The 14,906-nt window shown below is 41.3% G+C and overlaps 1 protein-coding gene across 1 annotated transcript in view; it reads right to left on the reverse strand.

Annotated features, from left to right (window-relative positions):
* Positions 1–1,731: 1,731 nt before the first annotated feature.
* LOC149323531 (alpha-2-macroglobulin-like protein 1) overlaps positions 1,732–14,906 on the reverse strand; it is a 76,226-nt gene continuing 63,051 nt past the window's right edge. Inside the window, exons 31-37 of the mRNA XM_089489150.1 lie at positions 14,253–14,468; positions 9,137–9,258; positions 8,838–8,928; positions 7,963–8,031; positions 7,676–7,778; positions 4,500–4,541; positions 1,732–1,817 (exon numbers count right to left, since the gene is read on the reverse strand). Coding sequence (XP_089345276.1) covers positions 1,792–1,817; positions 4,500–4,541; positions 7,676–7,778; positions 7,963–8,031; positions 8,838–8,928; positions 9,137–9,258; positions 14,253–14,468 — 669 coding nt within the window. The 3' untranslated portion in view covers positions 1,732–1,791. The remainder of the gene's footprint in view (positions 1,818–4,499; positions 4,542–7,675; positions 7,779–7,962; positions 8,032–8,837; positions 8,929–9,136; positions 9,259–14,252; positions 14,469–14,906) is intronic.

The raw sequence follows: 14,906 nt of genomic DNA on the forward strand, positions 1-14,906 counted from the left end.
ACAGCCAAAATAAAGCTGCTTCGAGTCACAGCGGAAGTATGGTGTTTCAATGATGCATGCGTCCTAAGAGTCCAGAAGCCACACCAAAGCCACGCTCCAGTCCTTAGGGATGGAGTGTGGCTTTGGTGCGACTTCTGGACTCTTAGGACGCATGCATCATTGAAACACCATACCTCCACTGTGACTCGAAGCAGCTTTATTTTGGCTGTCTGTAACAGGCCTAACTCAGCCCCCTTATCCTCTGAGTCTCAGCCACACTGGGCATGACATTCTATCCTATTCAGCCCCTTGCTCTCTTCCTTCTCACCACTATGTTGCTGCAGCCTTTACTACTGCCCTGGAATCGTTCTTCTTGGCCTGCCTGCAGCTTATCACAGGTAACCAAGGTTTTTAAAAATATATATATCTTTATTCAAAACACAGTTCAAATATATATAATTTCCATACATGTACTAAAATTGCCAATATAATTATCACATAAAAGGTAAAGGTGAAGGTATTCCCCTTTGACATAGTTGCCCAGTAGTGTCTGATATTAGGGAGTGGTGCTAATCTCCTTTACTAAGCAGATGAGCCAGCATTGTCAAAGACTACTCTGTGGGTCTTGTGGCCAGCATGACTGCACCGAATGCTGTTTACCATCCCACCAAAGTGGTACTACTTATTCACTTGGATTTGCATGCTTTTGAACTGCTAGATTGGCAGAAGCTGGGACTAGTGATGGGAGCTCATGCCATCATGAAGCACTTGGGCCTCGAACTGCCAACCTGCCAATTTTGCAATCAACAGAATCAGCATTTTAACCACTTGAGCCACCGCATCCCCATTATCATATAATTCATGTCATTACTTATCAATGTGTCATTTAAACCCCAATCATCTACAAAGTATCTCCTATCCACTACACCATCTATCACTATTTATCACTTCCTCATCTTTATTACTCTTTCTTCTATCACCTCACATTCAAAAACCTTCTAATGTCTCCTACCTTTCTATCCTTCTTACACACATCTATCTTCTCTATCCTTCAACCTTCTCTTTCTATCTTTCTCTTTCTTTCCTTCCTACTTCCTCCTTACCTTCCTTCACTTCCCAAAACTTCACTTTATAGTATTCTACAGGTAAAGATTTTTTTTTAATTATTTTTGTTTTCAATCCACAGTTGCTCAAACTCATGGAAACATAATTTGCGGAAACCGAGGGGCCATCTCATTGAGTATACCTTGAATATAAACATTGCGTTGAGTTGGATACTGAATTTATTGAAATAAAAATGTTCCAGTTTTTATTTATGTTATTCTATTTCCTTATAGAATGTTAAAATATGGGCATACATAAATGTGTGAATGAAAATGCACACACTAAAAACCTAAATATGTTTATTCATATACTATGTTAAGTGGGGGGGCTGACATGTGCATGTAGATGTAAAGGGGAGCACAGGGAGGAACTGTTTGCAAACCACTGTACTAATGCAAGGCTGGAAATTTTTTAGCCCTTCATATGTTGTTGGGCTGCACCTCCACTCTTTCTTACCATTGGCGATCCTAGTTGGGATTGCTGGGAGTTACAGTTCAACAGTATCTAAAGAGCCATACAGTTCCAACACCTACACTAAAAAGTGGCATGAAGAATGGAAAGCTGCTCTGAATAATCTTATAATTCCAGTCCCATAGTTTTGTTATACATAATTAAAGAAGCAACCCTCCAAAAATGACGCCAGACAAGTCCTTTTCAGAAATTTAATTGCTAACAGTAGCATAGTTCAGACAGTGAAGGTAGATGATGTTACTGGTTATCTTCTTTTATACTTTCTGTGGGAAAAACAAACAAAAATGGCATTTAAAACAATAAATGTTTTCCCCAATCTGGGGCTTTGCCCTAATCTCAGATGAGCTGTATCTGGAGTGACTAGGCTGGGGATGTTTGGTTTATACAAAAACTCAAAATTACCCATTGCACTATAAATGTCTGTGGGACTAGGGGTCTTTCCATGCAGAAGGCCCCAAAGCACTACCAAATCCTTGATCTTCTACTATAAATTGCAAGCAGAATTTGAACTGGTTTTTCAGCAACTAGGGCTTCCATGCTTTTCTGTGTATATATTCCTGCTACATTCTCGCCGCAGTATCTCTGTCATTCCTGGACTAAGCACTTCTACCTGGCTTTTCTGCCTATAATAGTTAAGATACTTGTGGGTGCTTGATCAGAAAGGCACTGCCATTTTGTTTTTTTGTTTTTAACAAGGCAAACAATTTCCACAGTTTCCTAATTATTTAAAAAACTGATTATTTATTTGGGATCATAGGCTGAATGATATAGTGCAATTTAAATGGTCTTAGCAGAAATCAGGATGATGATGAGAATCTGCAGCATGGCCTGCCTACATTTCATAATTTTACGAGTCCATAACTATGTTGAAGATAAGCAATGAACACTGTTAGTAAATTGTGAAGATGTGCGTCCAGGCACTGGCAAGAGTATTCTGATGTGCATCAGACACTTCTGCTGACCACTATATACTTCTGATGGCCATCACACTCTCTTCCTCTCCCTCCATTTCACTATATTACCATCACTGTCATTATCATCTCATATTTGTTTCATTTCTTGTGGTTTACTGTGGCTTCTGAGCCACTATTAATCATCCTATATTGTAACTGCCTTGTTTTCTGTCATGCAGAAATTAATCTAATGTAAACAGCTTTATTTACCACACCTTTCTATGACTATTTTGAATAAAGTGCTTGCTGGTTCCTCTCCAGTTCTTTCTTTCTGGTTTGTGTTTCACAGCCAACAATTATTATGGGGCAATTTTCAACATGCAGAAGGTGATGGATCTAAAAAAGAGTGTCTGAGTCTCAACTGGATCCTTGGAAAATCAGTAAGGTAATAGCATTTTCAGTCTGTTGATGCAAACTCAGGTCCAAAACACACTGCAGAAATAATCCAGTTTGAGACTGCTTTAACTGCCATGGCTCAATGCTAGGGACTTTGGGAACTGCAGTTTTGTGACATGTTTAGCCTTCTCTGTCAGCGAGCCACAACAAACTACAGTTCCCAGAAGTCCCTAGCACTGAGCCAGAGCAGTTAAAGCAGTCTGCAGTGTCTTTTGGACATCAGTCTATGGGCCACATATGATGGCATAACCACCATTCAGAGCAGCATAGGTACTTTTGGGAATGTTGTAGAAGGAGGTACCCTGTGCATCCCTTGCTCTAGGTGTGCAACAGCAGCCGTGGCAGTCCTGGGTGCAACTCCACTGCCCCAGCTAGTAATCAGCTATGTGGGTGCTCCTAGGTATGTTCTGACTGCCTTTCAGGACTCTGGGAAGATGGAACTGTCTTACTTTGGGAACAAAGGCTGCTCCTTCTCCCCTGCGTAAACCTTGAATTTGACTTCAGTTGCATCTGATGAAGTGGGTTACAGTCCCAAAAACTTTATGCCAAATAAAAGTTAGTCATCAAGGTGCCAAAAAACTCTTGTTTTTCTAGAAAAATAAAGGTTCAAACCCCTGTGGAGAGCCTACATGGACAGCAAAGGTTCTCAGACTGAGAACTGACTGGGAATGACAAAGGAGGGGAGAAGGGCTAGCAAGCTCCCTGCCTCACATGAAGTCAACACTTGAACAAGGCTAGTCCTACTGTTTGATCAAATGGCAGCTGTACTTAAAGCCATGTCTCAGTTTGATTTTACAGTGGGCCCTTGATATCCGCTGGGGTTTGGTTCCAGCCCCCCCCCCCCCCCCATGGATATAAAAATCCACGCATGCTGAAGTCCCATTAATTACAGTGGCATCATAAAATTGTGTCCCTTATATAACATTGCAAACTCGAGGTTTGCTTTTGGGAATTTATATATTTATAAAACATGCTGGACCTGATGCCCCCCCCCACCTTTCCCTTCTCCTTTTGTGTTGTGTCTTTTTAGAATGTAAGCCTGAGGGCAGGGAACTGTCTATTATCCCCTCTGTTGTAAGCCGCTCGGATTCCCAGTGATTGGGCGGCATATAAATAAATCCTATTATTATTATTATTATTATTATTATTATTATTATTATCCGCAAGCCATGGATGCTTGAATCCATGGATAAAAAAATCTGTGGATACACAGGGCTGAGTGTAATTTTCAGAGACACAAAACTCCCCACTACCTTATTTGTGTCATGCATTTCCCCCTCAAAGATGGGATGCAAAGTTGCTTTCCCCATCTCCCCACTCTTTCCCAGATTCTTTCCCACAGAATGTCAGTATAATAACTGGAAGAAAAGGATGTAAACAGCAGCCCTTTCCCCAGAATCTACTTTTTCATTACACCAATGGCTTGAAGAGAAATAGAGACACATCTGGTTTAGCTCCTTATCATATGAGGATAATGATGAGTAATTTCCCTGAGCAATCTAATGATTAGAAAAAACAAAAGTGACCAAACCAAGACAAAGAAAAAAAAAAGCAAGACAAACACAGAGAAAAACCCAGGAGTCCACCCAACATTACCTGTGCTGCAGGGGGCATTATATTCAATAGTGGCATGGTCATCTGGGTAAAAGAGAAGAAGAAGTGTCCATGAGCTGAGTTCATTTCCGTACCCTCTGCCCTCAGTAGCTTACAAAAATGAATTCAAATACTGTACATTTGAGCAATGCTTTTAACAGAAGGTAAGAGATTAATGTACTAATAATATCTTTAAATCAACCAAACAAAAAACCCTAAAACCCAAATTAATCCTTCCCAGATTCTTTTTTAAAACACCAGCGCCCTCCAAAATGTCACAAGAGAGGAGGAACAATAATACCCCTTCACTCCAGAGGATCACTGTGCTGAGAGACCCTCAAAAGCCAGCCAACATTGATGCATCAGCTTTTTAGAACCGTCTTTGCTGGGCAGAATGAGTGAGAAAGTTCAGTCTCACTGAGTCTCATGCTCACAGATGAAGTGGAAGCCCCTCCACACCACCATGATAAGTATCAGCCACATTCTCATGAGAGTCATGCAGTAAAACAGGAGTGTGTTCACAAAACGGGTAGCAGATGCCTAAAACGGAGGTGGACCATTTAAAAATCTACACCTGTTATTCCTTGCTTTAAGAGTAAAGGTTGCGTAACAGATTCATACAGATTCACCCACTATAATACTTGGGGGTCATTCATACTACCATTTACCCCGGTTTCCACCCCGGATTAAAAGTGGGAAGTTCCCACTGGCGTCGGGTTTTTTACACTTGGATCTGGGGCTTGCACACCAGATCCGGAGCAAATGCCCCTCAGCACAGGATATTTGAAACGGGGATATTCTCTTTCTTTTTGGAAAAACTGGTTCCAGGCTAATGTGAACTTGGCTCTGGTCATGATCAGGTCCTTTGGGGGAGGGATCGAAGGTGGGCAATGGGCGGAACATGCCTCCCTTCTCGCATCAGGCGCTTTGGCTTTTTAATTTTTTAATTTTTTTTGACAGATTATGCGAATGCATTGGGCTGGGAGTGAAGGGGACGTGAGAAGGTTTTGTGAAAGTGTGGCCCTGTGGGGCTCCCTTTCCCTCCTCTTCCTCCTTCTCCTTCTGCTGCTGCTGCTGTTGCTGACCCCTTACCTGGGGGTCCAGGAGCACGGCGTGACCGAGCGGGGCTCCCTTTTCCTCCTCCTCCTCCTCCTCCTGTTGCTGACCCCTTACCTGGGGGTCCAGGAGCACGGCGTGACCGAGCAGGGCTCCCGTTTCCTCCTCCTCCTCCTCCTCCTCCTCCTCCTGTTGCTGACCCCTTACCTGGGGGTCCAGGAGCACGGCATGACCGAGCAGGGCTCCCTTTTCCTCCTCCTCCTCCTCCTCCTGTTGCTGACCCCTTACCTGGGGGTCCAGGAGCACGGCGTGACCGAGCAGGGCTCCCTTTTCCTCCTCCTCCTCCTCCTCCTCCTGTTGCTGACCCCTTACCTGGGGGTCCAGGAGCACGGCGTGACTGAGCAGGGCTCTCTTTTCCTCCTCCTCCTCCTCCTCCTCCTCCTCCTCCTCCTCCTCCTCCTCCTCGTCCTCCTCCTCCTCCTCCTCCTCCTCCTGTTGCTGACCCCTTACCTGGGGGTCCAGGAGTGTGGCATGACCAAGCAGGGCTCCCTTACCTCTTCCTCCTCCTCCTCCCCCCCTCCTGCTGAAGGAAGATGGCGAGGAAGGTTTTTCTTTGGGATATCCCTGGCTGTGATGCAATTACCCACATATGGATTTGCCTCCCCTGTTTCCAGGAAGGAACAGGGAAGCCAAGACAATATATGGATAACAGCCAGGGATCCCCCCCCCCCCGGGTTAACCATATATGGGCTTGCCAATTATCCATATATGGTCTTGGCTTCCCTGTTCCTTCCTGGAAGCAAGGAAGGCAAGTCCATATATGGGTAACTGCATTATAGTCAGGGATATCCCAAAGAAAAACCTTCCCCATCTTCCTTCAGCAGGAGGAGGAGGGAGGAGGTGGAGGAAGGGAGGCCCACTTGGTCAGATCATGCTCCTGAACCCCCAGGTAAGGGGTCAGCAGCAGCAGCAGCAGCGGGAGGAGGAGGAGGAGGGAAAGGGAGCCCCACAGGGCCACACTGCCACAAAGCCCTCTCACGTCCCCTTCGCTCCCAGCCCGATGCATTCGCAAAATCTGTCAAAAAACTAAAAAAAGCCACATATGTGAACCTTGCCGCTTGTTCTTTTTTAAAGGAGGGGTAGTACTCATGATGTTGACAAATGGCTGCATGACACGTCACCATTGACATCATTTGATTGACAACAAGGTGGCTCAATCTTAAACAGCTACTTTGGTGAGTGTGAACTTCAGCAAGGCAAATTACACTGATTGGGGCAAAGGTAGTGAGAACCTCTACCCGGGGAGATTCGGTATGGGGGCAACTGGATCTGCCCAGTTCTATCTAGAGCAAATGGGCTACTGAGAATGGGGTCTTGGTGTGCAGAACATTTGCTGAAAGGGTTTTTTAAGGTAAAGAGCTATGACAAGGGAGGGAGGCAGGGGAGTAGGCTGAGAAAAAAGACCAGCTTCTTGCTGAACCTGGATTTAGGGGTCATGTAAACACAGCCAGGGCTGGCTCCAGTTCCAGGGGATCTTGGACAAAATGGCATCTGATATGCTACATTAACCTCCATCTGGCTACTGTACTTGTTGTGGACCTTCAAGTCATGTTTGACTTACGGTGACCCTAAGGCAAACCTTGGAGAATTTCTTCAGAGGAGGTGTGTCACTATCTTCCTGTGAGGCTGATTGAGTGTAACTTGCCCAATGTTCCCCACTGAGTTTCATGTCTGAGTGGGGAATCGAACTATGGTCTCCAGAGTTATAGCCCAATGTTCAAACCACTGCATCATACTGGCTTTTGGCTAGACAGCAGCATTCCAGAGACTACTGCTTAACTGAAGTCTATTTTTAAAAATTCTACACCGTGGGCATTGTGGGAAATTGAAACAGCAGTTAGACTGCAAGTTTTGGGTTTGCTAGGTTGCTGGGCACCAGCATCTTCCCAAGGCAGCCAGGTACTCACTTTGGTCATGAGCACAGCATCAGTGAAGAACAAATAAGCACAGAATGAAAAAAAGTGGAAACCGAAACATCCTGAACAAGATCTGTAGGGGCTAAAAGGTAGGACTGAGGAGCAATGGTGCAACTGTATATAAATGCAAAAAAGTAAGTTGCTTACCTGGATGATAATAATCATAAACTTTCACAATTGCTGGTTTAAGATCAGTCACTTCAAATTCCTGCTCCACAGAGAAACGGTAGGTTTGAACATTCTTATCCAGCTAAGGAAAGAGAGTGAGTGGAGAAAAGTTTCACATCACATCTGTGCAAGGCTTCCAGCCAGCTATGCTATTATGTGCCTCTCCATTTCCTGAATGCCTAGAAGTTGGACTGTCTTCTATAATTTCTGTCCACCTCCTAATCTCTGATCCATGCCAAATTGACAGCCATCTCTTCAGCTCTCACCTCATCCAGGTAAATGCTGATCTTGTCAGGGTCAAGTTCCACTTTCTTTACATGAGTGCTTTCTTCCAGCTGCCAGAATACAGAACAAAATAAAGTTAGGGAAAATCCTGTTTGTGATTTTGTGTGCACCTGCCACTAACTGCAACCAATAATAGTGAATGCCCATTTATACAAAAAAATGATCTGAGATCTTGTGCAATCTAGGGACCCAGGAGTTCACACTTTAAAAAAAACACATCAGAAAAACCAACTGTGAATAGCTTGTGGGTTGCATTCAGCCTCCAGTTAATCACAACTCCTGATTCTTACTGGCTGGATTTTCTGTATCCACCATATCCGACCTGGCTGGCACCCTTTTTGTAGGCAAAGTGACAATTTCCAGAGGCCTTGGCAGCATCTCATAGGAAGGTACAGGACTAATCTTCTGCTTTTGATGGTTCATCACCCCTCTTTACCCAGCTTTAAAACTGAGTTAAAGACTATACTGTTCAGGGAAGTGTTCCCAGACCTCACATGATTGTTCTCCTATGTTTATTTTTATTTAATGTTTGTTATATTGTTTGCTATATATAAATATATATTTAAAGGTTAATGCATCATGTTGAATTATTTTTGTAGAATGTATGCCATAGGCAGGTTTATTTTATTTTATTTTATTCTATTTTTTAACTGATTATATGTACAGCACTGTGTAAATCTACTGCGCTTTATAAATGAAGCATAATAATAATAATAATAATAATAATAATAATAATAATAGACTTGACAAATGCCTCTGCATCCCATGTTTCACTGGATTGCACATGACACTACTGGCTGATGCCCTGTCTCAGAAAAAAGGATGAAGAGGTAGATGGAGATTAAGACTGTCTCACCTTCCTCACAGACTTCTTCACTGGGATGAATCCTGATAGCATGTTCACTTCTATCAGGGCCATGTTGCTTGTCTCTCGCGGCCCTGTATAGCTACAGGAAGAAGAGAAAGACATCTAAGGAAGCCATTTGTCAAAACTGTGGGGAAGAATATGGAACCATATGGAGAACTTCTACCAGAGCTGGGAAAAGGGAACCATGGGGTACAATTCTTCATGCCCTTGTCTGAATGCCTCTCAAAATTGCTTTCTCCAAAAAGCATTTTTGGAGCTCAGGAATGAAATAAGATAAAATGCCCTACCTCACTTGTAGAAGGATGTCAAAATATTTCCTGGAAGTCTTGTTGCATTCTTTTGGGGATGTTGCCACACTCAGAGTAAAAACCTCAGGTGTCTCAGGTGCATGGTTATATCGAAGGGTAGTCTAGATGAGAAAAAAAGTGGCTTTATTCCAGCTCCTGCTGCATCATGAGTAATGCTATCAAACAAGTAATATGCTCTGTCTGTGGTCGTTTTAACAAAACTGCCATTTTCAAAGCAAAACTAACTAGGTGGTTCACTCACAGGCGATGTGGGCTGACATACATGGTCAGCTCTTTCATTTTCATAGACACCTTGTACCAAGTTAAGCCATTCAGTTGGTTCACATCAAGTGGAGTGACTTGACTTGGCTAAGGAGACCTCCCCTTTTAAGCAATCTGGAGTCTGCTGATTAGCATAATGAGATTTTCTGCCAACAGTTCTTTTGAGGGGGCAAGGAGAGATTTTTCCAAAGGATTGTCTAAGATTTCCTCTCCTTGCTCCAGAATAACACAGAGAAATGGAAATAATTTATTTCCTATTGAAATAAACAAGTGACAATATAGCTCATTTGATTTGCTGCCCTTTTGCTTGTTCTGAACTTCCATCAGTATGGGAGGGAAGATCGACAAAGTTGTCATAATAATAATAATAATAATAATAATAATAATAATAATAATTTGTATTTGTATTTGTACAGCGAAGAATAAAAACCACAATACAATACAAAATACAATATTATCTAAAAATACAGTTAGTAAAACAACAGCAACATTACTACCAATCACTAAAAAGGTCAAATCATCGTCAAATTTCCATGCTATCAAGTCAGAGTGGGAATGTTCCATAAAATCAGCTATAAAAGGTCAGGTGGATAGGCCCACCGGAAAAGATCCATCTTAAGTGCCTTTTCAAAGGCTTCTAAGGTGGTAATGATACAGATCTCTTCCGGTAAGTTGTTTCATAATTTAGGGGCCAAAGCAGTAAATGCTTTATGGGAAGTTGTAGTTAGTCTAGTTTTCATATGTTCCAATAGTTTCTTCCCTGATGTTCTAAGAGTGCAGGGTGGATTGTGTAGGGAGAGGCGTTCCCTTAAGTAACTTGGGCCCAAGCCATGTAGGGCTTTAAAGGTAATAACCAACACATTGCATTGCACCCGGAAGCTGATCGGCAGCCAATGAAGAGATCGTAATATTGGAGTAATATGGTCAGATCTTGATGTTCCTGTGACCAATCTGGCTGCAGCGTTTTGGATCAACGGAAGCTTCCAAACTTGGTACAAAGCTAGCCCCATGAAGAATGAGTTACAGAAATCAAGACGAGTGATTACCAAGGTCCCTCTGGGCCAGGTAGGGACCTTGATACCAAGCACTCCTGGCCATCGTCTCCACCTGAGATGACAGCTGTAGAGACAAGTCCAGGAGTACTCCCAAACTGCGAACTTCATCCTTTACGGAAAGTGTGACCCTGTCCAGGACTGGTTGGTAAATCTGCGTCCCTGGACCAGGAGTATCTATTGTGACTTGAAAATATGAGTCTGGGTGGATGCTCTTAAAATAATGGTCTTTTCATTGGTCCCACATTTGTCTGAGGGCTGTGTAATGGATTCAACATGGTTCATCTAATTTGTTTAAACAGGATGATTTGATATTTGCTGTAACTTTCAATGTTAGTCTAAATGTCCTTTAAAAGATTTCCCTATTTCCAGCCTGTGAGTTTGTGAAAAGAGACGGTTAGAATAAGTGAAACTGTTTGGAAAAGTAACATCTGGCAGATTCTTCAGTGTTACAGAGATCAGATGTAGACTGCTCTGAAAAGGCCCACCACATTTATTCCCCATTCCAGAGTTAAATAAACAAATAGTTTATGTACAGGTGTATTAATAAACATGGTAACACCAAAATGTTATAAACCTTGTAGCTGTAATCGCTCCCATAGTCTATGTTGGGCAAAGACTATAAATGGGAGAGAATTGAAGGGGTATCCTTCACTTACAAACAGAAAAGGTATAGACTTGATAACATTGAAAAAGCGAAGAAGATGTAAGGTAAAAAAAAGGAAAAAAAGAAAAAGCGAAGAAGATGGAACAAAAATTAAGAAGAGAGAATAAAGATGATGGAGGAAAAAAGACATTTAAAGCAAGAGAATGGAAAGCAAATCAATATGGTGAAAAGAAAAAGGAAGAAGAAAGGAATAATCAAGGAGAAAAAAAGGAAGAAGAAAAAATAAAAAACAACTCACCATCTGGTAGATCGAAAGAAGAGGAAATTACGGAAAATACCCAAGAAGGAAACAAAGAAATAGACAGAGGTGAAGAGACAGAAGAAGGAATCAATAAAGAACAACAAGGGGAGGTTACATAATAAGATAGTGTTAAAGATAAATAAAGTCAGAAATAAATAAATAAATAAATAAATAAATAAATAAATAAATAAATAAAGGGGTGGATATATATATATCATGGAATGTTAAAGGAATTAACTCAAAATACAAAAGAAGCATAATATTCCACCAGCTGGAAAAATTAAAAGGAGATATCATTTGCATTCAAGAAACTAAAATAAGGAACAAAGAAATAAAATATTTAAGAAACCCCAAATTAGGACAATGTTTCGCGTCGACTTCAGACACCAAGAAAAAAGGGATAGCGATATACGTAAATAAAAAATACAATGCGAAAGAAACATTTAAAGACAAGGAGGGCACATACCTCGCAACCCAAGTCAAACTTAAAAATCTCACAGTACTGGTAGTGGGGATATATGCCCCTTTGGAAAACAGAGAAAACTACTTTGAAACAATAGATAAAGAACTAAAAAATACAGACTATGATAAAATTCTACTACTTGGTGACTTTAATGGAGTAATCCAACCAGATGTAGATAGATTCTCCAATACTGGTAAACAAATAAGAAAAAACCAGGGAAAACTACCCAAATCTTTCTTTACGTTGTTGGAAGAACATAATATGCTCGACATTTGGAGATATAAGTGCAACCAAGCAAGGAATTAGACTTTTTATATATTTTTCTAGAATAGAGCTCTTTATTGCCACAAAAGCATTAGTACCCAAACTGGACTCGATGGATATTTTGACAAAAACAGCATCAGATCACAACCCCATTATATTAAAGATGTACGAAAAGAAACAAGATTTTATATGGACACTCAATAATGATTTGTTAAATGAAGAAAGCATAGTAGATAAAGAAGAATTAAAATATTACTTTAAAGTTAACACAACAGAAGGGATGAAACAAAAAACAATATGGGATGCAAGTAAAAATAAATTCGGAAAAAAGAAAAGAAGAACAGAAAAAAGAAAACGAGATTAGAAAGGAACTAAAAAAGAAGAGGAATGGAAGGAAAAAGGAGACAAAAAACTCAAAATGGAAGTGCAAATCTTACAACAAAGATTGAAATCAATGGCAATTAATGTAATACAAAGGAAACTAAGAATCTGCAAACAGAAACATTTCGAATATGGAAACAAAGCAAGCAAACTACTAGCAAACAAACTAAAAAAGGAGAGAGAAAAAAGATTAATAACAGAAATCCATCACGAAGGAACATCAATTACTAACCAGGACACTGTACATAATATATTTCTGGAATATTTTGAAAAATTATATGGGAATCAACTACAAGTCCCTGAGAAAGAGAAAGATATTAAAGAAATACAAGCTTACTTAGAAGAACAAACAATAATAACATTGAATGAAGAACAAAAAGAAACTTTAAATTGAGAAATCTCCAAGAATGGTTATCAGAAATATGAAAGCAGGAAAAACACCTGGGCCATATGGTTTATCATCAAATTACTATAAGAAAATGCAAGAAGTGATAGTAGAACCAATAACTAATGTGTTAAACGATATTAAAAATAATGGATCACCTGATTCATGGAAAGATGCCTTTATAACTTTGATTCCCAAGGAGGGGAAAGATAGACTAGATATTGGAAGTTATAGACCTATCTCTTTAACAAACACAGATTACAAGATATTTACAGCAATCATAGCAGGAAGACTAAAGAAAATATTACAAAAAATTATCCATAAGGATCAAAATGGTTTCATACCCAATCGTCAACTCAAAGACAACCTAAGAACAGTAATTAATATAATAGAGCATTTTGAATGCCACAATGAAAGAAAACTCACAATGATCCTATTGGATGCTGAGAAAGCATTTGACAAGGTCAAATGGACATTTCTATATGAAGTGATCAAAAGAATGGACATGGGGCTAAATTTCCCTCTGGTAAAGGGGAAGGAGCCTCCATCCCCCCAAGTCCCTTTGCTTCCCCCATTGCTCCCTGGGCTGTTTGGGGGGCGATCGAGCAGGCATGTAAAAAAGGAAAAAATAATAGTTAAAAATGGTGTTCAATGGGTCTCCTCACACGTCGATCTATTCATGTGGAGCAGGGGGGAGGTTGCAGGGGGGCGTAATGTGTTTATTGCATTTGGAGGTCAGTGTAGGAATTTGCTAGGTTTGGACACCCGACGGAGCGCCTAAGCGAACGAAAGCTTAATTTTAAAAAAAATAAATTTGTCTACACATGCGATCGCCTTACCCTGCTTCCCACTCCAACAGGGGAAAGGCTATGCGAATGGGGGGAAATGGCGCCAGTAATGCAGGAAAGAGAACAAGCGGGTGACACCCCCAGGCCAGCCCCTTGAGCACTGCTCCTCCCATCCCCAAGTTCCTGAATCAGACACCCTTGTTGTTCCCATTCATTTGCCCTGAATCGGACTCAGGAGGTGCAGGAAAAACCTCCAAAAAAGTACAGTCAAATTAACCCGGATTATCCACCACTGATTCGGGTTTTCCTAGGAAAAATCGATTGTATGGGGATCAGATCCGAATTCCAATGGGAACAAAATCGGCGCAATGAGGATGGAATGCACGCTCAAATGGGAACAATGCCCCCATAATCCGCGTCTTGATCCGCTTTATAAGCTAGTGGGAATGGGGCCAAAGTAACCCACATGTGTACTGTCTTTGCCACCACACCCCCCCACCCCCTTAGCAGTTCTCTTCCCAGTCTGTTTTGTATCATGTGGGTCAAACCCAGAGTCACTGTTACCTTCACTGCCTAGAGTTCCCAGGGCTCACCTGCACGTATGCACAGCCACTCCCCGATACCTCCACCTTGTATTGAGCTGGGACTTCTGGGAGAGAGGCCTGCTGCAGCACCAGCTGATTCTTCTTGTCCAAGTGGAATTCATGCTGGAAACCCTCTCCAGATTTTACCACTGCCTTGAGGTCTTCTATCTCACGGTAAGTCAAGGCTGCATACTTGGCCAAAGCCTGCATTCCAACTACAGTTTCCTGAGGAAATGGAAATAGTAATGTTGGGCATGACTCTCTTTGAAGCCATAAGAAAGGAATCCAGCCCTGCGAAATCTTGGCAACATGGCATTAAAATTCTGTTGTGGTTATGGAATAGTCCCTTAGAGGCCCAATTGGTGAAAAAAATACCTTCATTTTGGTACCAACATGTATTTTTATTCAAGCTTCTGCAGTCTAATGCAATCTACCCCAGTTTGCACATGTATACGATTTAACTTGTTTTAAAGTGTTAAATTTTATATGTTTTAAACTGTAAATTAATTTTACTTCTTCATAGTATTTTATTTTACATTGTCTGAACTGTTTGCTAACTGGAGACTCTTAGATACAGGGCAAAATAGAATTTAAAAAAATAAACAAATAAACCAACTACTGATTTAAACAGCCTACAAGCTTGCATTTACCACAGTCACCATG

This window comes from Sceloporus occidentalis, unplaced genomic scaffold, assembly GCF_023333645.1.
Source record: "Sceloporus occidentalis isolate IW3139 unplaced genomic scaffold, rSceOcc1.0.p SCAF_1, whole genome shotgun sequence".
Lineage (NCBI taxonomy): Eukaryota > Metazoa > Chordata > Lepidosauria > Squamata > Phrynosomatidae > Sceloporus > Sceloporus occidentalis.